General features: G+C 40.2%; 1 protein-coding gene across 1 annotated transcript in view; it reads right to left on the minus strand.

Moving 5' to 3' along the window:
- Window positions 1-1,062: 1,062 nt before the first annotated feature.
- The window catches only part of LOC102041340 (ankyrin repeat domain-containing protein 26-like), a 46,671-nt gene continuing 23,003 nt past the window's right edge, over window positions 1,063-24,730 (minus strand). The window contains exons 21-40 of the mRNA XM_031056907.1: window positions 24,519-24,668; window positions 23,555-23,588; window positions 23,263-23,401; window positions 22,603-22,816; window positions 22,127-22,310; window positions 21,567-21,713; window positions 19,463-20,416; window positions 17,974-18,126; window positions 16,849-17,024; window positions 16,558-16,651; window positions 15,372-15,446; window positions 14,086-14,220; window positions 13,162-13,274; window positions 11,992-12,133; window positions 11,111-11,392; window positions 9,330-9,565; window positions 8,361-8,598; window positions 4,112-4,120; window positions 3,638-3,683; window positions 1,063-2,564 (exon numbers count right to left, since the gene is read on the minus strand). Coding sequence (XP_030912767.1) covers window positions 2,443-2,564; window positions 3,638-3,683; window positions 4,112-4,120; window positions 8,361-8,598; window positions 9,330-9,565; window positions 11,111-11,392; window positions 11,992-12,133; window positions 13,162-13,274; window positions 14,086-14,220; window positions 15,372-15,446; window positions 16,558-16,651; window positions 16,849-17,024; window positions 17,974-18,126; window positions 19,463-20,416; window positions 21,567-21,713; window positions 22,127-22,310; window positions 22,603-22,816; window positions 23,263-23,401; window positions 23,555-23,588; window positions 24,519-24,668 — 3,643 coding nt within the window. The 3' untranslated portion in view covers window positions 1,063-2,442. The remainder of the gene's footprint in view (window positions 2,565-3,637; window positions 3,684-4,111; window positions 4,121-8,360; window positions 8,599-9,329; window positions 9,566-11,110; window positions 11,393-11,991; window positions 12,134-13,161; window positions 13,275-14,085; window positions 14,221-15,371; window positions 15,447-16,557; window positions 16,652-16,848; window positions 17,025-17,973; window positions 18,127-19,462; window positions 20,417-21,566; window positions 21,714-22,126; window positions 22,311-22,602; window positions 22,817-23,262; window positions 23,402-23,554; window positions 23,589-24,518; window positions 24,669-24,730) is intronic.

A 24,730-nucleotide genomic window follows, 5' to 3' on the forward strand; every position in this document is an offset into this window, starting at 1 on the left:
TTGTTTTGGGTCTTTAAGCAGCAGAGCATTAGTTATGAAAGCACTGAAAAGACTGAAGTTCCCATGCTCTCTGCCATGGGCCACCTGAGCCTTAGCATTTTAATGAAGCAAGAAACTTCTAAGATGACAAAGCTTCTACTACATTTGCCTGGCCTCTGGCTGTTAATATCTGACCAGTTGTTAAAATTATTAGAGACAAGTCTCTGACTAAAGGTGCAAGCGAGACCATATGCCAAAGACATTAGTACAGATTTTCATTTATCAGTAAATGTGAAGTAGAGAGACATAGGAAAAAGACAAGTGGAGGAGGAGAGGGAGAGAAGGGAGAGACCGAGAAACAGAATAAACATCAGAAGTATCACCACCCCACAGTTTCCAATGACAGCCTCTTGATTCTCTTGTCTTGTTGGTGGTTGCAGTCCTGTTGATGTGGTGGTTGCAGACTGTACCCATTAAGTGGGGAGGAAAGAGCCCATATAACACCAGGTCCATGGGGTTTATATTAGCTGAGGATAGGTATTATTCCCCTGGATAATGCAGTACTGGATCATGGGACATTCCCTGAGTCACTGACATCTTTCTAAGGTGTTGCATCTGTCTCTTACCCATTATAGCTCAATTAATCATGGCCCACCAGCCAAGATAAATACCTTCATCCTATGGTACTTCAGAGGGGAGTTCTCACAGCTGAGCCACTATGTAAGGGAAGATATGGGCATGGTAAAGACTATCCCACTTTGCAGGATTTGCCTGTTATCAGTCTTTTCCCTTATCTGGAAACCCAGTTTATAGCCTCAGGTGTGCACACCCACCTGCACTGGGGAGGCCACTCTGTGCACCAGTGGCCAAGCACCCAGCTGATTGTTTGAGCCACTCCAGTCTCCTGCAGCACCTGGGCAGTTACTGCAAATGGTCCAGTGTATGAGTCACTCATCTGTAGCAGGCCAGTCTCTTACAGCGGGACAGGTAAGGTGCATCTGTGAGCACAGGAGAGTTCTGGAGAGTTCTATGAGCAGGGAAAGGGTGGAAAGCAGTGTCCAGAAAAAGAACAATATAACAAACTCATGTTCTAGACTGCAAAGTTTATTAAATATCAAGTTCAATTAAATACAGTGTAATAGCTTCACAAAAATGTATTCATATAAAAAGGAAGAATGTTACAGCAGCATTTAATGCTTTTCTCACTATCTGTTAACTCAAGTCCTTAAAATGGTGGGTAAAATCCTAAAATTCTTTCAGTCTTGATTCATCTCAGTACAATTATTCTTACTTTTCCAGAACTGGGACTTGGTTCTATACATTCCTAGTGACTTCTGCAGATGGGAAATGACAACACATATCTTAATTAAAAACCAGTAACTCTCTGAAATAAGTAAAACTGCATATATGGTTGCTATCAATTTTCCACCACATCTGTGCTACAGACACCATATCATCAGCTGCTAGCAGCAACAAAAAGATTGGGTATGCTATCACACAAGTTCTGGAGAGTACTGAGGAGTGTTGGTAATATTAATGTTCCTTTTCTTCCCCTCTCACTGAAAGTGTTTTCAGGTGTACCATAAAAGCAAGAGCTGCAAAAGTCTGAAGCTGCAGCAATTTTTCATACAGATATCAACACCAATACCATGAGAGGTACTGAGTTTGAGTACCCCTCATGATATTCAAGTGTATTGTGACAGTGACTCATCATGAGGTCAGGTTGCCTACGAAGGCTTTGGAGTCTCCATTTTTAAATTAAAAAACCGACACAGATCCGGGAAACTAGCTAAAGGTGGTCGTCCTGGAGCAAGAGGGCTAGAAAAAATAGCCTCCAGAGGTCCCTTCCAACCTCACTCATTCTGTGATACAAAATAAAAATACCAAAAAGACCATAAAACAAGTCTTGGCACTACTACACACTCACAGGCATTTTAAACTTACGTTGCATAAAGTGACAACAATGTAAAGTGCCCTTTCCTCCAGCTTGAACACCACTATAAATTAATTAGCAGAACTTAGTACTGCATCAGGATTGAAGCACTGGGCTCAAAGAACATCAAATGATGTCCTAAACATTGAAATAACACCGGAGAACTTACATTGAGTGAAAGGATTAAACAGAACAAAGGGAATGCTTTTGTTAAAACACAGAACACAAATAATGCAACATAATGAAGCTACTGTAAGAGGAAACATTTCTGACAGTTTTGTCAAGCTCAAGAATCCAGATCAGTCAGTCTGCTGGTCAGAAAAAATGGATGTGGTTCTTATTGTGAGTGCAAAAGAAACCAGCTATGCAGAAAAAACCCAACAGATGGGTGCACTGTGCTTGACATCCATTTAATGGAGTTTATATTCACACTGCAATGAAAAAGTTTTCAGATCTGAACTGGGGAGAAGGGAAACCATAGATGCTCTATAAAAGCAAAAAGTGTTCAGAGCCTTTCCACAGCATTTCACTCAAATCATGTAATTTTTGGTTAAAACATCACGGTACTCCTCTATTGCCCTGGAAAGGGGATCCTGGGCCACATGAAGGTTTTGGGAAGATCCAGCACATCCAGTTTCAAGTTCAGCAGTGGCTGAGGGGAAAAGAAACAAGATTCCTTATGTTACTTCTACAGCAGACAGGGAGAAATAAGGCACTGTAAGAGTCGAGAGTCTGCATAACTCAAGAGCCTGCAATACTGAACAAGACTTTAAAATTTCCAAGGACACCTAATAAGGGAAGAACTAGGCACAAAGGAAGAAACACATTTTGTGCACATGTGCTTATCAGTCAACAGCATTTCTAAAGCTAGTGACAGACATTCCAGAGGCTACACACTGAACATCTTGTGGGACTCCACATGACTCCAGTGGCCCTTAACAGGGCTGCTTAATGGAGCCCCTGCAGAGCTCTTCAACCTGAAGTCTCTGCTTTCCTTAAAGGTTCAAAGCTGTGCTTTATTGCAACACTACAACTACACAGCTGCAGTCCCTGCAAAGCAGTGACTCTGGAGGACCAGCCATCATGAAGCAAGTGGGTTTCCTCTGTGGATGCCTGGCCTCAAGTTACAGAGTGTGTTTTAGATTCCATGTTGAAAGCATTGAACTCATGTTTGCCTAAACACTACTGAACCACCTCTTCCTAAAGAAATGTTGTCTTTTATCCCTGATCATGTTGTTCTACTTTTTCAAAACAAGACTGACTGCAACACCTAAGCTATAAAGACAAGCCATGAATCATAGCAAGAAAAATCAGGATGTAAGCAGAGAATATGTAGGGTATGGTTTAGTACTGAATGCAATCCATGTAGAGGGAAGAAAGGGATGGCTGAAGTCTATAAAGATCTATAAAAACCTGGGGGCTTCTTTGACGTTTTTGCTGGAAATTAAGTCTAGTGAATAGCAGCTTCATCCTAAGCAGACTGTTTCTGAGTGGAGCAGTGGATGAATTTTCTTTTTGCTTGTTTTTTCCTAAGCAAGTGCATAACATTCTATGCAGTATTTTGGGAAGCAGGAATTTTTCACGTTCAAGTCTAAACTGGAGAGCTTGCGGAAAAAAATCTCTGTGCTTAGCAGGAGAAGGTGAAAATAATGGCTTGAAAGGTGTCAAGACTTAGAAACAGACACCATTTTCCTTACTAACCCTCTAAATGGAATGACACATTACCTTCTTTCAGTTCCTTTGTGATTTTCTCATCCAGTTCCTGTCGTACCTAGAATTATACATCAAAAATATAGTTAAGACATAATGTGACTCAAATGTAACTGCTAAAACTTCTAAAACATTCTTACACCCCATGGACAACATGATAAAACCAAAAAATATCATCCCAAATAGAGATGATGGCCTATGATGGCCTGTGATGCCAAGAAGATGCTGAAGGCCCTGGACCACATGAGCTATGTGGAAAGGCTGAGAGAGCTGTGACTGTTTCTTTCCTGGAGTAGACAAAGCTCAGGTGACCTTGTCTGTATGTATTAACTACCAGGGGGTGGAGTAACAGAGATGGAGCCAAACTCTTCTCAGTGGTACCAAAAATCCAACTGCCTCCAAGCCTCAAGTTTTTTTCAAGTGTGGAAATAAAGCAAACACATGGATTTCCCTGAAAAGGAAGGAAAAGGCCTTTGAATGAAAATACACCTTTGAGGACTGACAATGTCTCCACTGTCCTCCTGCCTCCTCTGGAAAAGTCATGAAGTACCAAGGACTGAACAACAGGCCCTAATGAGGCCTCAACAATAGGCCTGGAGGCAAATCTGACCTTAGATGAACCTTCCAACCAAATGTTATCTATATATATCTGCTCATTAACAAAGTATTTTTATATGTGTACATTTACTGGCAGAACATGTATTTACCTTTTCGCTTCTAGAAACTAATCTGGCCTAACCCCCTAAGGGGGTATAGGATCTAAGACTTGATTCCTCCTTGAGCCCTGGCCAGGCTTTGTGAGAAAGCCAACAGGTGAATGAAATTACACATTATGTCAGCTTGTTTGTTTACCAGTATAAAAGCTGGGCTATTTTCACAGCAAAGTTGGGGGAGCCTGGTGGCCTGAAAGGTGGATGCACCACAGGAGTTCCCCGGTACCTTGGTTCTCCAGTCCTTCACTGTGACACCTTCCCCTGACAGTTGAGGTGTCTCAGACTTGGATTATAGCAAAGTACTGGAGTAACTGGTGAGGTATCTTTCTTTATAGGCATTCTTTTGTAGTAATCATTAGGAGCATTACTTAGCTTGTCCTTTATAATTATTTGCTAATGATTATATGCTTTGCTTAGCTTGGCATATCCTTCCAGAATTCAATGCAGTTTTACATTATAGTAAATTCCACTATTTTTCAAGTCAGTGTCTGTCTCACTGCTTAGCTCTTCAGGCAGTAACATACTGGGTCACTTGCAGCAGTCACCATCTCAGTAATTCTGTTTCAGGAGGTGATGTTGACTTACTACTTACCCACGGGGCTTCTTGAGCACAGAGTAAGTTGGATCCTCTAAGACTCCATGAGATGATACTCAGGGTCTAGGAACTCAACTTCAGTTCACTCAACTGCTACTGCACACACAACTGCTATTGCTACCCAGAACTTCTTGACTGTCAGAACAGACAAGGGCAGTAAAGAGCCTTCTCCTCTAGTTTAACCAAGTTCCATCAGAAGAGGTGAAATCCATGCATATGGTGCCATCTTACAGAAGCTGAACTACCACAGAAGCCATAACTTCACAAAGACATAAAGCACAGAACTACTGGGCAGGAAGTCATTCTTTCACTCAAGAGAAACCAGCAAGTTCAAAGTATCTCCAGCTTTAGGCCAATGTGAATGCATCAGTAAGTTGGAATCAAACCTAGCAGCATAAATAGACAAAACATTTGCAATAGCACCCAAGGTTAAACAGTACAGGCTACAAACCTTGTCATATATCTGGCTGCAAAGAAGAGAGAGATTTTTGATTAAGGATCTGAAGAAAGAAAAACAGCCTGAAGTTCAAAGGTCTTCAGTAAGAAACAAGAACAAGGCCTACATGTATATAAGGCAAGGAAAAAATCTCACAACAGAAAGACCACTAAAATACAGGGAGGCATTTGGAAAATGAAGCCAGAAAAGGAACAGAAGTTAAGAGAGAGCTGACATTCCCTTTCTCACATTATGCAGGGAAACTGGTTTCATAAATCCACCAATTCACACTGGTTGCAGCTAGCAGAGTTCACTATTCTTTTCTAGACACCCACATTCATTTGCAACAGCCTTTGGCACAGCTGTTAGGATGGAAGCTTGACAGTTTGTAAGTATAACAAGTGGCCTTGTGTCCCAAAATCTTCTTGCAATACTTGCAGCAAGTAGACAGACATTCTCTGCCTTGGGCTATGCACTACATTTCCAAATTCTGGTACACAGACCACTAACAGTACTTCCTATTTATGACTCAGAGAGGGAAGACCAAGTTTTAAGACTTCCCTGAACACACTAAACATTGAGGTACTTGAGGCTACAGGTGGTGCCATGACAGTCTCAGTTCTTCCCTAATTGATGATTTCAGGAAGACTTATCACAATAGAATGTGCAGCTCAATTTAGTATGAAGGCAGATAAATTCACAGCAGGAAATCTGAGTCCCAGACACCACCCTTTTGCTTTCATTGAGCAAAATGTGGCATGCTGAGATTTCCATATTTCTCTTAAAAGAACCTGGTTGAAATGGTAAGAAATACGTATGTTTTCTGTGGGTATAGCAGTTGCTTGTCTCACCCTTATTCAAGGGAGAAAACTTCAGAATTTGATACAACATTAGAGCTCAAAGGGAATTCTAAGAAGACAAGCTGTGTATAGTGAGAGTAAATTATCCTCAGCTCCTCTGGTGACAACAACCATAGGTTGTGATCAAGAGCAGAGAGAACTTCAGGGGACTAAGTCCTATCAGCAAAACTGCACTAGGAAGGAAAAGTGTTAGTATAAAAGAAAGTCCCAAATTAAGAAGAAAATAATGGACATCAGTAATTGAAGACTGGGAAAATGTCATACATAATCGTTCAACAACTTCCTTGAGAGTATGCTCAAAACTGTGAGATACATATGCTCTGCAAAGAAACTCTGTGGGTGCTCTTGAAGTCAGGACACTGAGAGGGAACAGTATCACCATTCTCAGATCTAATGCAGACTTGTCTTGGAATCAGCTCAAATGTTTTTCACAAGTGGATTTGGAAGCATTTTTCAAAAAACATTGAAGAGGCCTACACAGCAGCTTGAACTATACATCTGTATTTATTAGCAGCTGTATAAAACAATGAGCCACGAAATAGCCTGAAGAAATATTTAATTTCTGTAATTAAATTTCCCTACTTAGGGGAAGGCAGAAACCCGTGAAGGTGTCTATCTTGATATTGACAAAACTTTGAGACTCTCAGAGAGTTCCAATGTGTTCTGGAAAATGAAAATGGAAAGCACTACCTGAACACTGTAATTGAGTTTTAAGAAGCATTGAGTACTTCCACTTTCTTTCCCTTCCTGTTTTCCTCATTCTTCTCCAAAAAAGCCACAACTGTTAAGCTTTTCCTTGTAACCTAGGGCAGCTTTTTTTTTGTCTAGAAGAGGAATGATTTCCTCTTTTGCCTTTTTTTTAATGTCTTGTTTCCATCTCTCTGTCCTTTCTTTCCCTCTCTTGTTCTGTGCTCCCTACCCCTCTTGGTCTCCTCTTTATTTCCCTTTCGCAGTGGGTCCCAGTATTTTCCTTCCTTTCTAGGGCTTGTATGCAGAATAGCCCCTGTAGATGATACAGTACTAATGACTCCATGAGTCCTTCCAGTAATGTCTGTCCACCTCTGCCCTCAAAAGAGTGTTCACAGCTACACAGAAAAGTTCATCTTTGTAACTGCCACAGCTATGCATTCCCAATGCTGCTTCGGTCCCATCTGTTCTCTGGGCTTGTTTTTGCAGAACAGGTGCTCTGTGCAGACACATGGTTTAAATGGGTTCTTTCCAATGAGGGGGGACCATCAAACTGAGATGGACTTAAAAGTGAAGAAATACTTGTCACATTCCCTTGACAACAGAATACAATGACTCAACAGAGAAACTTGGCCATGTTAAGTGAGTCTCTCACTGATTACACCTATTGGTGTGAGGTTTTTATGGCATAATGTTCAGCCTTCTGTGAGGGATGTGCCATCACAGTGACTGCTAATTACAGGGCATACTTAGACCAGCGGCATTGCAAAGGTTGCAGCATTGCTGTAAAATCAGAAAGCTGTAAAGACTTGCCAAAGAGAAGGTAATTTTACTATTTCATGAAATAACACATGGCAGGAACTACAAGAACAGATGTCTCTTATGCACAGTATGTATTCTGCAATGAAGTGTGAGAGCAAAGTTATGCCATCCCATTCATATCATCCTATTTTTGAAGCATCTTTTCGTTGGTAGTAACATACTAATGCAAGTTCTGTGAAGAAATTGCTGGAGTGAAGATCAAGGAAGAAGAAAAAAGCATCTCAGAGATGTCTGATTGGATTTGTCACTCAACGTGATGTTAGCCACTTTAAACAGGTTAGCCTGTTTAATACACTGGAATTTCATGATGAGCTTAGCTGGGAGTTCCCTATGCCACAGTACTCCTTGTCACAATTTCTCTTGTAAAAGAATGTCATAGCACAGTTCACTGCTTTGACTTAAATATTTTATGGCCTTTACCCTCTTGAAAATTTTTAGAACTCCGATCACCAAAAATCTTCAGCCTTACAATGTACAGCTGTGCACTGTTCTGAGGATTAGCAGTTGCTTTGGCCTATTAGACTGCAACCCTGTTTCTTGATGATAATGTGTTCTCAGCTGGGGTGAGGAAACTTCCTCCTAGACTGAGACTTCTGCTCAGTCCTAAATTGTTGCCAAGATGCACGAAGGCTGCAACCCTGTTTCTTGATGATAATGTGTTCTCAGCTGGGGTGAGGAAACTTCCTCCTAGACTGAGACTTCTGCTCAGTCCTAAATTGTTGCCAAGATGTCCCAGTGCAGTTGAATACAGAACTGGAGTTGCAGCCAGACCTCCGCTGACAATGCTGCTTGTGATTAAGGATTTGCTTTTATGGCGCTCGCGGAGGAGCTTAGCATTGGCTTCCTCAAGTCTCTCATTAGCTCTGAAACATTTGCAAGCACACAAACAGTTACCTTCAGTAGCAACACTGTCCCAAAGTTAGTCTCCAGGTCCTCAACTATTATTTGGCTTCTTGAGATGAAGAGCCTCCAAAAGTAGTACATCATTTGACCTGAGCTTGTTTGGAGGGCCTGTTTCTAAGCCGTCATACCAGGTGCAAGGAGCAGCGTCACCAACACTTAGGAGCGCTCAGCATGAGGGCTTCAAAGCCTTCTGTGAAAGCCATGTGTTTACAGAGCTTCTTCTGGAAGGTACATCACCTCTGTAACAACTCTGGGCTGGATCCCCTTCCCAAGGAAAGCTCAAAGCTCAGAGCCACTGCTTAAACAGAAGCCAAGGGAGATAATTTCTATATTTCCTTCACAGAACAGCAATCTGTTCTCTGAGAGGCCTATCCTTATTCAAACAATAAAGGACCTGAAATTCATTTTTTCTATTGTACAGAGGATGAGATCATAGAGACTGGCAAACAAACCTGCCAGTTAAAACAACATCAACTTGAAAAGTCTCCTGTTCATGCCATAGTTATGTTCCTGTTGAAACACTAAAGAGAAATGAAGGCCTGCTAAACGGGAAGGGTCTTAAGGTACTTTTCCCACAAACATGTCATCACAGGCTTTCAATGCTGGCCAGGTGCAGAAGAGGAATTAACAAGAAATATGCATGAGGAAAAAGGAGTCTCTTATTACCAGTCCAAAGAAAGCATAGACTTACCTTTCCAGTTTCTTTGCTAAGGATCGTCTAGTTTTCACTTCCTCCAGATACAGCTCCTTGTACTTTTCCACTTCTGCCTGTACACATTCTTTTGGAAAAGTACTCTCTTGCTGAGTATTTTTTATCTTGTCCAATTCACATTCAAGGTCTCTAATTCTGTCTTTTAGCTGGTTTCTCAGAGAAGCATGATGACTTGCTCTGATGTGTTCTAGTCTGTCCTGGGAGGCTGCCTGTGCCTGAAGGAGACAGTGCACCTTCAACCACCACAAAGAGAACTCTCCCCACCCGTCAGTTGCATGTACCCAAGGTCATGGGCCCAGCTTGGCTTGGAGAGGCAGCTGTGCCTCTTCATTACCATCAGCAGTCAAGTCAGAATCCTGGAGCTACCACCATGGTAAATAATTCTTTTCACTCAGGACAAAGCCCAGATCAGTACCACTACTCAAAGCTACTAATGAAAGGGCGTTATCTCTATAGGACAGGGCATGGAGAACAGGATTCCTCAAAGATCTTAGCAGGATGCCTCACCTCCTCCCCATCTCCACACCTGCAACTTCAGTCACTTGTTTTCTGAGCACTGTCCCCCATACAAGGACAAAACCAGACCTGTAGGTTTGGCTGTGACAGGTGGAAGGTGCAACTGTGCATGCATGAACAGTCAGAAGCAGACCAGTGGAGAGAGACAGCCCCAAGCACTGCAAAATGGAAACCTACCTTGGGCAAGCTTTTGATTCAGGGACCTGCCTTCAGGGACATTGCACACCATAAGAGCACTCCTGCCCAGCCATATGCCCTTCTCCCACTGCCCCCTTTGGCACAGATACAAGTACAGCACTAACACACAGAATCAGGCACCCAAAGCAAAACACTAAAAAATGGTGACCACAACCAAAGTCTACAGAGTGCCTACAGACACATGTCAGAAAGTCACTCACTTGCAAAAACAGATTGACTTCTTGTAATTTTTGTCTTATTTCTTGACCTGCTCGTTCATCAACCTCTCTTTTATACTGCTCTATTTGGCTGTGATCCACCATGTTAGTCTCCAAGTGATGTTGGAGTTTTGCCATTTCTTCTTTCAGCTGGCATTTGCTCTTCTCCAGTTTTTCACAGTTCCCATGCAGGGTAGATAGCTCTTCTCGCAAATCCCGGTTTTGGGCTTCTAGCTGCATGCTTTTTTTAGACTCCATGTCCAGCTGCTGGGAAAGTTCAGCAACCTGTATGTGGCAAAAAAAAAAAAAGAGAAACTCAGAGGCATCTAAAGGCAGTGAATTTTGTTAAAATTGCTAAAGAGGTTGTCCATGGAGACTGTATTTATCATCTGCATACTCAGCCATGACCCTCACCCATGGACATGATGTCCTGGTAGTACAGCAGAACTGCCCATCCCTAAGGCCCTCCCTGAGGATCTGCACTCTTGGCTGACCCTGCTGCTGTCACCAGACCTGTCCTGTTCTTCTTGGTGAGTGCCTGTGGGATGGCTCCTTGGCCCATGAGGTCATGGACCCTGCCAGCCTTGCTGCCACTCTTGGCTTGCCCTTCCTGTGCATGATAGTCTGCTCTTCTGGTGCCATTGTAGATGCTGCTTTGCACTTAAGGATTGCATCTTTACCCATAAGGACAACTACATCAGTATTAGTTAATAGTCACCTGCTTCTCTAATAGCAGAAAAACCACTGAGAAAGACCCAGAATCAGGCACCCAAAGCAAAACACTAAAAAATGGTGACCACAACCAAAGTCTACAGAGTGCCTACAGACACATGTCAGAAAGTCACTCACTTGCAAAAACAGATTGACTTCTTGTAATTTTTGTCTTATTTCTTGACCTGCTCGTTCATCAACCTCTCTTTTATACTGCTCTATTTGGCTGTGATCCACCATGTTAGTCTCCAAGTGATGTTGGAGTTTTGCCATTTCTTCTTTCAGCTGGCATTTGCTCTTCTCCAGTTTTTCACAGTTCCCATGCAGGGTAGATAGCTCTTCTCGCAAATCCCGGTTTTGGGCTTCTAGCTGCATGCTTTTTTTAGACTCCATGTCCAGCTGCTGGGAAAGTTCAGCAACCTGTATGTGGCAAAAAAAAAAAAAGAGAAACTCAGAGGCATCTAAAGGCAGTGAATTTTGTTAAAATTGCTAAAGAGGTTGTCCATGGAGACTGTATTTATCATCTGCATACTCAGCCATGACCCTCACCCATGGACATGATGTCCTGGTAGTACAGCAGAACTGCCCATCCCTAAGGCCCTCCCTGAGGATCTGCACTCTTGGCTGACCCTGCTGCTGTCACCAGACCTGTCCTGTTCTTCTTGGTGAGTGCCTGTGGGATGGCTCCTTGGCCCATGAGGTCATGGACCCTGCCAGCCTTGCTGCCACTCTTGGCTTGCCCTTCCTGTGCATGATAGTCTGCTCTTCTGGTGCCATTGTAGATGCTGCTTTGCACTTAAGGATTGCATCTTTACCCATAAGGACAACTACATCAGTATTAGTTAATAGTCACCTGCTTCTCTAATAGCAGAAAAACCACTGAGAAAGACCAATCAAATCAAAAATACTGTCAAGGAAAGCAAATCATCAACATGACAAGAAAATCAGGCAAAGCTTCACACAGGGTTGAAAAGTAGTAACACCATAACCAAACAAACCCCAAATTAAGCAGAGCTCACCTTTGTTCTCAATCTATCAACTTCACTGACCATTTCAGAATATCTGCTCTTCATTTCTTCCTTCAAATTAAGCTGTGACTCCATTTCTCTCTCCTCATACACCTTTATTTTCTTTGTAGCTCTACTGAGAAGTCTCTTCAACCTAAATGGCAAATCAGTTCAGAAAACAATGAAACACAGGAATAAGCAACCTTTTCCATATGCTCTCCAGTAAGGCATGCAGAAATAGCTTTCTTCATCTTTAACATACTTGAAAGTACCAGGAATTGATGATAAAAAAACCTGGTCTTCCTGTGCCACAAATCACCTGGTACATCCAAGTTTCAGCTGAAAAAATTAATTGAAGACTACCTTCCCCATCCCTGGAGAACTTCAAGGCAACCTGGATTGTCAATTCTTGCAGCTTTAAGTAAGTATAGGCTCATGCACATAGGTACCTTGCAGGAACTAACACAAGACTTCAGTTTGCTTGCAGAGTATGTGTACCTATTCTTACGTTGCATTGTGATTTCAGGATTTACCTCATAACCTCGGGTTCCTCCCATGACAATTCCCTGCCAGGTGTGTCAGTCACCTCTCCTTCCCCCTCCCTTGCCCCCTGCTGAGTGCTGTCTGTCAATCCTGGCATTCCAGAAGGGCGTTGACTGATTGGCAGAATTCAAAAGATGCCATCTACCCCTGGGGGGGACATTGGGCCATTCAGGTGTCATTGTCCCTTAAGACCTCCTATCACGTACCTGGTTGGTGGGATTCCTACCCCTTCCCTCCCCCTCGCCCCGGGGTTAAAAGAGCCAGCAACTATGTGCTTTGGGAGTTCTGTTGGAGCAGTTGCTGCATTCAGAAGCCTGTGGGCCAGAATAAAGCTCTGGATCAAAACCTTCCAGCAGAACCTGACTCCTTTCCTTCACCATTGCCTTAAAGCTTCTCCACCAGAGGTAAACCTGAGCTTCTGCATGCCTGGACTTGTCTCCAAGCATCCAGCTTAGCCAAAGGTGTCTCTGAGGTGAAACCACCACAGTTGCCACTGTTGGGTCAGCAGCAAGGGCCAGACAAGCTCAGGCACATCCCATCCGGCTATATTGGTAATTATTCCAATATTTATTACATTACAGTTCAATAAAACTGCACTTCTATTCAGGGATATCTCTTCACCACATCAAAAAGCCATACCTCTTAAAGTCTTTCTGCAATTCTAAGTTTCGTCTCATTTCTTGGTCCAGACGGAGTTCAACTGGGCGTTTTAACTCTATTAGTTTCTTCACTTTCTTTCTTTCACTCTCACACTTTCAAAACAGAAAAGACACACAACACACAGAACATGTAAGAACCACAGCTATGTGCAATATGTGTCTCTAGTGTTCTCCATGGAGAAGCTACAGTCCATGTCCATTAGCCAAGTTACACGTTAGGTTTCACAGCAAACTGGGCCAATACTGAAGAACAAAAATAGATGCCTCGACTGAAACAAAGGTGGAGAAGATGCTGAGTTCAAGAGTTCTCAACTCATAGTAAGGATTATTTAGGTATGCTTATCATGGGAGAATACAAACTAATCTAAGCTTTTACAGGATCTTTATTGATAAGCAGGCAGAGGAATTTGATCTTTGGGAATTTTTTCAATATAATATTCCCTTCCCCCCCTTCTTTGTGGCTACTTCTGTGCTAGTTGCTTTTTTTTCATTTCCCCAGAATTCCTTCACTATGTTTTTCTGCAAGGCTTTTAAGCGTCCACTATCCTGAAAACATGCTGCTGCTACTCCCTGCACTGCACTGGAAAAATGAAATACTTCTGACCCCTTGTTTTCTGGGCAGGGTTGAAGATGGCCAGAAGGAATCCAAGAAAGACTTGGGGAACTGAAGCCCTGCTTGATGTGTTCAACTGATGCAAACCATACTGGGAATCCTTTCAAAGAGAATCACTCCAAAACTTACACAAGATACCTAGATATCTTTCATTTGCTTCCTTCATAACATATCCAGAGCCTGAATGGCAGGGGTAATAAAAAAATGCTCTTTATCTAAGAACTTGACCAAAAGGTTAATGTGGTTCTCTCAGGTACTGGCTTACATCTCTGGAGAATTTTCTGGATTTACCTGTTCAAAGAGGTCTGCCTTTTCCCTATCAAGTTGAGCAACACGCTCTTCAAGGTTAGATCTTGACTTAAACTGCTCTTCCCACATGCTCTGCAAGTCCTTTGATGTTAGAGCCAGCACATTCTGCTTTTGCACCTGTAAAAGCAACAATAGCAGAAGAAGAAACTAAGGTGACTGTAAAGAAAACACTGGAACAGAAAGCTGTAACTTAAATGGAAACTCTCTCCTCTCTCCATCCCATGTCTATGGTTAATGGGGGATGTAGAACACAGCTTGGGAAACATAATCAAGAAGAGAAACTGAAGCTGGTAAAAAGAATGAATGCAATAGGGGTGGTTAGATGAGGTGAACTTTGGTGAATAACAAACACACACACAAAATCACCCTGTAGCTTTCTTCCAAAGCTTCTCCAGAGCTCATTACATACTTTCTAATGCAGTCTTTTCTAGTGCCCGCCATAGAATATACCCTACCCTCATGGCTTCTGTGACAGCTGTATATCTCCTCAGAGCAAGAAAATGTTTTGAAATTGACAATGGTATTGATGGTTCTATCTAAAGGGACAAAGATTTGCCTAACAGATGCATTTGAGTTGAACACAACTTGCTGATTCAGTTCCAGTCTAAAGACTGGAAGCTGACTAGATGCTTTTAGTGGCATTTCTTAAGAAAAAAAAAGAAAATTACAAAAGCAAAAAAGGAAAAAAACAAGAGAGATGCTTACTGGCTACAGTAAGTGACAAAACAGTTAACACAAAGTCTCAGGTAAAAAAAATCCATAGGGTCTATGACTTTCACAAGTTCTCACAGAGGAGGTAAAACACTGTGGTCTCACAACAAAAACTGACGTGGCCTCAAGACAAGCTCTGACAAAATGACAAAGAAAATATAGATCTGTAAAGTCTGCTATCCTCTCTCAGCTTTCAACCACAGATCCCCATGCTGTCCACAACACCCACTATATCAGTCATCTGCTATGGCTTAACCCTGGTAGGCAGCTAAGCACTTCACAGCCACTGGCTCACTCCATGCAGCTGGCATGGGGAAGAGAATTCATTAGATAAATCACACTGATGAACACAACTATCTTGCACACCACAACACATATAAAACACAGCAGTAGGAAAATCAGGAAATTTACAGTCTTTTCCCTTGAGGGCGCCTTGCCCTAAAACCAGGATATTCAACAGCTGTGTGCTTACACAGCCCACATAATCTTTTCATCAATTACCTATACACAAAAAATTCAAAGACTAAAACAGTCATTCACAGAAGCCCGTCATGTACCTGCTTGTGGTGGTCCTCTGCGGCTGCCTGTGCTGTCTGCAAGCTCATTATCAAGTCTTCCAGGCGATTATGAACCTACAGAAGCATTACAAGAAGCAAGAAGGCACACTATCACTTTCTAAATTGAAGCTACACCTCACTGACAAAAGTATTACACAAAACCTCTTAACCTCTTTATTCCTACACTATTTGCACCCAGCAACAATGATCAGAATGGCCTTAGTTTGATGCCGCTCTAAAATTGTTAGCAATCATCACCTCTGGCATTTGATGCAGAGAGACAGAGAGAGAGAGAGAGAAGAGACCACATGGGATATAAAGAATATTCAGTGAAAACAGGCAGGAGTAGTTTTTCTCATCCCCAGTACACTTGAAAATCAGGCCCTATTAATCAAAGTGGAAGAATTTGTCACTGCCTTCCCACTGGCAGTCACAGTATCAGTACATCACAAAGTTTGACTACCACATGTAGTGACATTCAAAATACCTTCAGCTATAACTGATAACCACAGTCGTAACAAGAACCCTAGTTCAGTGACTACAATACAAAAAACCACCACCACCACCAAAAATCTCTTAATTAACGCCACAGATGTTAGCACTTATCTGAGCTAAATTTAACCACTGTGTAGAAGCTGTGGTAAATTCCAAGGCTCACACTGAGTTTTGCAGATACCACAAGCAATCCTCTTCACTGTTTCATGAGAACAGACACACAGCAAGTAGGCAAAGAAAAAGCAATTCTGCACAGCAAAAGCTCTGGGACATGTAATTTTTGTTTCAGTCTAATGATGTCAGCCAGATCTCTGGCATGAAGGGCTTGGCATCAATATACCCTGTGGAATTTCCACCAGTAAAGATGAATATCTTAAATGGAACACACTGCAGTCCCCAAAGCAGCATCTGATGTTATGAAGTGTCTAAAGCAGACAGTAGTTACACCAGTGTATTGCTGTCAAATCCTTACCTTTTAGAGTGTTGTGTTTGACTTGCTATAGCACGGGAAAATTTTCAAAACTGGATGGCTGGAAAGTAGAGCAGGCTGCTTTCTGAGCAGCCTCTATTCAGAAAAAGCAGGCATTGAGCTCCCCTTGGCTCTCCAGGAAAACCTCACCATAAAATTTCCCCACAGAAATAGGTAACTAGGCTCAGGAGACACCAAAACGGAAATTTATGAGCAGCTTACTGAGGCAGAGGCTTGCAGGTCTCTCTGCAGGGCTTCAATCCTGTTGTTTTGTTGCTGGACAGTGGCTTCCAATTTGGTGTTTTCAATTTCAAGGCTTAAAAGAAATACAGGTCTTATTATAAAAATCTGCCAGAGGACCAATTCCAAAAGAACAGTGCAAAATAATAAAAAACAAGAAGATTCTTCATAATCTTAATAAATTGTTGTGACACAACAAGGTACCTATCTATGCTGTGGTTTCCAGCCAATCCCTGCAAGTGACAGATACCTCGCCCCACTGTGTTCTCTTACTGTTGCACGTGTTCTTCCAGTTGTTTTATAGTAGTGTTTGTCTCGGAAGATGCCAACAGCTGGTCCTGCAGTTTCTGGGCAGAAGCTGTTGCTTCTCTTTCCTTACCATCCAAGGCAGTCTTCAAGTCACGAACACAATGCTCAGACTGAAGATAGCTTTCTTCCACCTCCCGCAACTGTAAAATCACAGAAAGAGTCCACAGTCATCAGGTGAGCTTTTATAAAGGGCAGTCAGCTGCTGCCCAAGGATTCACATGCTGCAGATATCTGCTCATAACCACCGCCCAAAGAACTGTAATCATCTCAACTTTAAAAGCTTCTACTAGCAAATGAACACAAGCTGTGTTACTTCCTAATCTTATACAGTGGCCTCTCCCATCCCTCCATGGATTTCCAAGAGCACAGCTCTAAGCACTGACACTGCTGCCCTGAACCTTTTGGGGACTTAGGATGTTCTTTGTAGTCACTCATTTGCTTCTCTGTGAAAACATGAATTAAAAAGTTCATCTGTCTGTAGTGACTTCACAAGTCCCTCATAAGGATCAGATTTTAAATTATTTTCCTTTCAGAACTCCAAGGCCTCTGTACATCCATACCTTGGAAAAACACTGTGAAAGGTAGTCCCTAACTCAGAAATAGTTTACACTTCCCTTGCAGGAAAGCCACTTAAGGATGGCAAATTATAGCAGGGCCAAAGGGGAAAAATGCAGAATAAGTTACAAAAGCATTCAGAATTTGGTGTGTTACCTCATGACAGGGCAGGGTGGGGGGTGGGGGGGCAAGGAGAAAGCAAGAGCATAAAAATGTCCAAACACAGCAGTCCAATATTTCTACCGTTCTTCAGAAATCAGACAATCTGCTTGGCTAAACCAAAGGTAACAAGGCATAAATATAGACACAAATTTATGGTGAAAAGCACCTTCGCAAATAAAAAATTTTGTCCAAGTTAGGGCATAATGTCCGCATGTCAAAGACGTGGACACCAAGTTTATAAAAGAATGTAATTGATTCCCACATCATTAAATCTATCCTGTTTAATTTTTTCCTTAGGTTTAAGGATGACATCCAATCCTACTTTTAACAGCCACCCTAAGATTTATTCATATAATTACAGACATTATGTACCTTGGTTTTGGCCTTTTCCAATTCCTTTTGCAAGCGCAGCTTGTCTTCCTCCAGGTCACTGCGGTAGCGCGCAGTAACTTCGAGTGAAGCTTCTGACATAGATTGCTTTTTAAGAGCATCAGCAAGCTCCTGCTGCAGCTGTCTGATCATGCCCTAATGAAACAATTAAATGAGCATGAATAAAGTTGTAAGAAAATGAAAAATGCCTTTACCTTGTCTTATTTCATTATAGAGTTAGACTTGTCTTTGGATTGAACTCAAGTGAAATTGTCTGTCACCAGCAGGCATGTGCACAATCACCTCTCCAACCTTCTCAGCTGAGGGACCCCAAAACTGTCAGCACCTGTTCCTGAGGTTTTTTTGTTTCCTAATACATAAAAGATCCAGATATTTTTCTTCTTGAAACCATGCATAAGCACACACTGCAATAATGGGAATTTTACTAACAAAATCCAAAGAAATCTGTTGTGATGCAAGAGCCATAATCTGACTGCAGATACTATTTTGTTGACCAAAGGCAGGGCTTGATATCACATCATTCTTTGTTCTATTCCTACATTTTACAAATATAATTAAATGAATACCTGTATCTAAAATTTCTTTTTAGATAATACTCTAAGAATATGTTGAACCACATCCTCTTACAGCCGTCTTAATAAGTATGTTTTAGAATAACAACTGCCTTTATACTGACATATTAGGTTTGCTAAAACCTGGACAGTTCATACAGTTAGATAGATCTAGTATTTTCAGAGGGAACCTGTTGTTTTGGTATGAAGAATACACAGCAATTCACAGATTAAAATGACTGACAGTATTGCTGGAGTTCTCTCCCCACACACACCTTACAGTAACTTATAAATGAAGAATAAAGAAGTTATCTCACACATGCCTATATTTATCTCACTCAAAGATTCTGGACTTGTTAGGAAGAAGGAAGTGTAACTTTAAATCACTGTTTAAATCATTAAAGGCAACAAACCATACACCAGTGTGTCTAAATACTGACTTTTATTAGCTCCTATTTTCTAGAAAGTAAGGGAGATTAAACAAAATGGGTAAGGCAATTTTTAAGTCATTACTCTACCTGAAATTGGCCAGAACAGTCTATCACAGAATATCCTACCTACTCCTAGGAACACAGATATTGATGCAGACTCCTTAGAGCCCCCAGAATATTCATAAATTAATACCTGGACACTAAAATACTCTTAAATTTTGATAGCAACTTAGGGAGAAGCAATGTTTTTCCTCTGTAGGAACTCAATATATATTAAGTCCATCTCACACAATTCACTCAGCTGCATTTTCATTTCTCAACTGTCATATATTACATCATTCTTCCTTTTACATCACTTACTTGCGTCACCAGTGCAATGCTAAAAAGAAATAATCATCAAATACCTAAACCAATTCTGTAGGGCAAAAAATGGACTAAGGAAAAGAGAAGAACTGGAAAACTTTAAATTGCTGTAAGTCTGTATTTTACCTCTCTCTCTATTTTGTCAGTCTCATATTTGAAGACTTGTTCTCTTAAATCAATACATTTGGCATTTAATTCCTTGTTTCTCTCTTCCACTAGGTAAACTTGCTTTTCGGTATCAGCTCTGAGTTTGTTGAAAATATCATTAAACCGATCTTGCACATCATTAACTACTTTTTCTTTGATGATCCCCTTGTTCTGCAGATCTTCCAGTTGCTGACGGAGCAAAAGGTTTTCACTCTGGAGCTGGGCTAATCGCTCCTGCATGGATTCCTGCTTTATTATAAGTTTGTTTACTTGGTCTTTTTCAAGCTGTCGAGCATGATCATGTTCCTTTGCCTGACACTGGGTTTGACTTAATTCTTTTTGTGTCATTTCTAAAAGCAGTGTTTTCTCTCTAAGCGTTTGCCTTAACTGGTGAAGCTCATTTTCTAGACTATTAGCTTTGCTTTCAGCTTTACTCAGCTGCTGGGACAAGCTCTTGTTGGTTTCTCGCACATCTGAGAGGTCATGATGGAGCTTGTCTTGCAGGCGAAGCCATTCATCACGTTCTCTCTGAAACGTTCGCTCAACATCGCTTCTTGATGACTGCTGACGTTCAAGTTCTTGAACAGTAGTGTTCAAGCGGGAACGAAATGATTCAATTTCTGTCTCTAGTCTGTCTTTGCTTTCTTTTGTCTGCTCAAGTTTGGAAGTTAGCATTGCAGATTCTGTCTTTAGTAAGTTCAGTTGTCCATTGTACTGAAAAACTGTTTGCGTTAAGGCTTCCTCATTCAGCTTAAGTTCTTTTTGGAGATCTTCATTTTTTTCTTTCAAGGTCTCATTTTCTTCTAAATATTTTCCTTCTTCCTCCTGGTGCCTAAGTCTTATTTGATCAAGTTCTAGTCTTAGCATGGCAATCTCATCTTGCAGTAACTGATTTTTGTACAACAGATCCTTTTCTCTCTCAGTGTCGGATTCCTGAAAGACAGAGAACATGAATAAATATCCAGGTGGGAAATAAATCTACAAAACCACTTCAGCATTAAACTGCATTTTAATGTTTCTAACACTGCAACATGACTGCAAAGATGAGAATGAAATTTCAGATAAGACATAAGCTACTCTATGAACCAGTGCATGTGTCCAAAGCAGGCACAGAATGAAGGCGTAACACATCCATAAATAAACAAGCCAAATACATAATGTCTTTTTTTCTGTAAACCAGCAACTAAATAATAAGATTATTTAAAATATTTCAGGTATAAAGGTTATAAAATAACAGTGCTTTCTTATGTGTGCATGCCTTTAAAATATTCCCTTTTAGATTAATTTAGCTGTGTTACTGATCTGGTAAAATCTCTGCTTACCAGGCTAAAATGGGTATTTTCCTTTTTAAATATCTTCTTGACAATTTTTGTCATTACTGAAAGTTTGCGATACAGCTGAACCATCCCTGGAATGCAAGAGTTTTGTATAGTGCCTGTTGATTATATAAATCATTTTCCATGTAAACATATTCGCTCTATATTTATTGGGCAGTACAGCCAAGAACAAATAATTCTTCCAAGAATTTCACATTCTTAGTAAATACATTAAACTTTTCAAGACTTTTTTTTTTTTTAAGTGTCCATGGTTGCTTATTCTCCTTCAATTCTTTTAACTAGTATTCAGAGTTTTATTGCTGATTTTCCTTCATAAAACTTTAATATGTGGAGGTGGAACAGAACTTCATACTTCAAGCTTGATAAGGGAATAAATAATTTAAAAAACCCCAAGTAATGGGAACACAGAGTGTCAACTTCCTTCCTGGCCAGTCTGGATGTAGGTAGCTAGGTGTTTCACTGCTAGAAACCTTAAAAAGTGGTGATAACATGTCAAGGAAATAAAAACAAGACAGTTTAAAAAATGGCATAAATAATGTTTTCTTTTAGCTTTCTACTTGTACATACAGAACTGATACTGCTTCCCAAAACTTTTAAAGACGTAAGGGAAAACAGAAGAGGTGTTTGCACAATAAAATCACACTGTAAATAATCCATCAAGAAGCAGAAAAAAATTTATAAATTTTATTATAACTTTAGAACAAACATGGTGAAATTGAATTAATTAGAAAAAAAAATCTCCTTACATCTGAACTTTTTCCTATAGTTCTTCTTGTCTCTTCTTCTAGTTCCTTCTGTCTCCAAAGGTGGTTGTTCAAAATGCCTTCTTGCAGGGCTCTGGCACTCTTTTCCTGAGAGAGCTGTCTCTGTGTTTCATCACGCTCATCTTCAACCTACGATAATACAATTAAATTACTTGCACCTTCAGAAAAATCAAAGCTAGCAATATCATTCCACTCTCCCTTTTATTCTTTTAAATATTTTTGCTTTCCAGAGTTACAATAATCCATCTATAAATTTTAATTTTCTTCTGAAAATTAAGAAGAAATACAGAATAATTTAGTTATTTTAATTATTATTTTGTAATAATTTTGAAAAATAACTCAAAGTTAGGCTTTGAAATACAAAAAAAAAAAAAAAGGGGAACACACTACTAGGAAACCAGCTGTTCACAAAATCTGGCAATAGTTACCCAATGCCTCTTCCATGAACAGAGTACCTCTTCTCTAGGCATACTGGAATACAACACCAATTAAAAAGAAGCAGAAAATAAGAAGACAAGTGTTTAAGTCATTATCTAACATACCTGTTTGAAGAGCTTTCTCAGTGTTACTAACTCCATTTCTAAATTCCTTGATTGTAACTCAAGTTGCTGTTTCTCCTCCATCTCTTTACAATATTGCTCTTCTTTCCTTCTGAGTTTTTCTTTTGTTTTCTCATATAGTGTTTCTAGTCTGAGCCTCTTTTCTTCTTCTTGTTTCAAAGTAAACCTGGGAATTAACAGTATAGTTGAGAAACTAAAGCACTAATATAAAAATTAGATATTCTACACTATGAACTTGCAGAAACAACTCAAACCATAAAAAATGTTAAATATTTTCAGATTTTATATTTTTACTCTAATTTTTAACTTTTTAAAGAATTCTATCATCATTCCATTATCTATGGTATCACATTTACAGTATATGGAAATAAACTATTGACTGTTTTATCACTTGTAAGTTTATCTAGGTAAATATACTGTTACAAGGTAACACATTTTCACAACACAAGATTACATACTTAAGGCTTTGGATATCACTTTTCCATTCCACTTCTTGATGAGCCAATATGGATTTCAAATCTTGAGTCTCTTCTGCTATTAATTTTGATTCCTCCTTTTCACTTTCCAGTTTTTTTACTTCTCTCCAGACCGCTGCATACCGATTTTTTTCATGCTCTATTATTTGTTCATATTTAAGAAGTATGTTTTGAATTTTCAGTAAAATAGCAGAACCTATTTTGAGATAGAGAAGACAAAGTTGCACATATGCATAAACACTTTCTAATGTGTAAATTATTTGATTTGGTGCAGGTGATAAAAGTTTTGGTAGTGGGAAGACTGAAGGAAGGCAAGTGGGAGTTCTCTGAGAGAAGAGGCCAGGGGTTGCACCATTCCAGACACAAGACAATGGACCAACTGCAGGGCACAACTGAGCCTTTCAGCCATGCTGGGGGCACCTCATAAGAATATATTCAGGAGAAGACAAAACCACCACTCAGGCAAAGGCAAAAAATAGGAAAAACAGCTGCTCTGTACACACATGTCAGCGATGAAGGGGGTGGTGGGGAGGTGTTATCCTAAATATAAATGAACCAAGACACCTAGGAGTGCACACAAAAAAACCATGTTTCAAAAGAAAAACTTGTAACATCTGAGGAAAAAGTGACTTTAGAACATACCTGTATGATCCACAGTAAGCTGTTCTAAGAGCAACACAGCCTCTTTGTAGGTGGACGTTGGTAACTTGACGTCCTCTGATGTTGTGTCAGATGAGTGAGTTAAATCGAGGTCGTCAGTTACATCCATGTGCATGCTGACCTACAAACAATACAGTATTTTCTGTATACAAATATGTAATATTACAGATGCATGAAGGACTCATTCTTTCATTCACAGTCCATATCTGATTGGTCCCATCTGAGTGATTAAAAGCTGATAAAACTATTTATCAAGAAACTAATTTTACAGTACCTTGTTCTTTTCATTCGCTGTCTTTGCTGCAGGTCTGGAAAACAGAAATGTATTTCAGTTCTGGAATGTTTATCTTGCATTAAGAACAACAGCTAAAGTTGTTCTGAAAATGTAATTTCAGTAGGGAATTAAAGTCAAATTTAATACAAGAGTATTTTTAGACGTAGGTGAATACTGGAAAAAATTATCATCCTTATTGGAAGATTATTTTTTTTACAAGATATTAAGCAAATAGTTGAAATAACTGTTCACTCAAAGAGACAGGAATCATATAGCTACAGACATGCAAATATAGTTATGTGCATTCCCTGTATAATACTACAGGTTTTGTCCCCTTCAGTATTTTTACTCTTTCCCTTAAGGTCAAAGAACTGTACTTTTGGATTCTCTAGTGTACTTAGGTTGACTGGAGCGGAGTTAATTTTCTTCAGAGCAGCCCACACAATACTGTGTGTTACATTTCTGACCAAAACAGCATTGACAACACACCAGTGTTTTAGCTATTGCTCAACAGTGCTTATATCCTGTTGAAAACTTCTGTTTCTCATTTTGCCCCTCACAGTTAAGTCTGAGTAGGCAAGAAGTCAAGAGGATATACAGATGAAGAAAAAAAAATAAAAAGAAAAAAACTCAAACCCTAAGATGCATGTGATGAAATAGCAACTTTGTTCTTGTATAAGTCTCTCTTCTCCCTTTTAAAAAATATATGTTTACATATACACTGACCTTCAGGTAATTTTTTATCACTTGTGCACATTTGTCTTTATAATGAACTTGGGTAAGATGTTCAAAGCACATAAAGCAAAAAGGTTGTGTTTTGGAACACAAAAGATATCAAGTAATATTGTCACATGAAGGAATAAAAACTGTGCACATCAGGTTTACAAAAAAACTTACCTTTAGCCTTAGGTCAATTTTTATCATTAAATAAGTTTTAGTCATAACCTTTCTTATATTCGCGTACCTTCCTTCCTCTTGAGATGTTTCACTTGAAGTGCTATCATCTGGTACTCGAAAATGATTCCCACTGGCAGGGATCATCTGCTGATTAGCCTTCTGCTTTGAAGTTTGTCCTTTATTATTCTTTGCAACATCATGATTCAGGGAAAGTTCGCTACATTAAACAGAAAAAAAAATAACACTTGAGTAACTTTACAGAAAATATTTCTTTGAAAC

This window comes from Geospiza fortis, unplaced genomic scaffold (genome assembly GCF_000277835.1).
Source record: "Geospiza fortis unplaced genomic scaffold, GeoFor_1.0 scaffold195, whole genome shotgun sequence".
NCBI classification, from domain to species: domain Eukaryota; kingdom Metazoa; phylum Chordata; class Aves; order Passeriformes; family Thraupidae; genus Geospiza; species Geospiza fortis.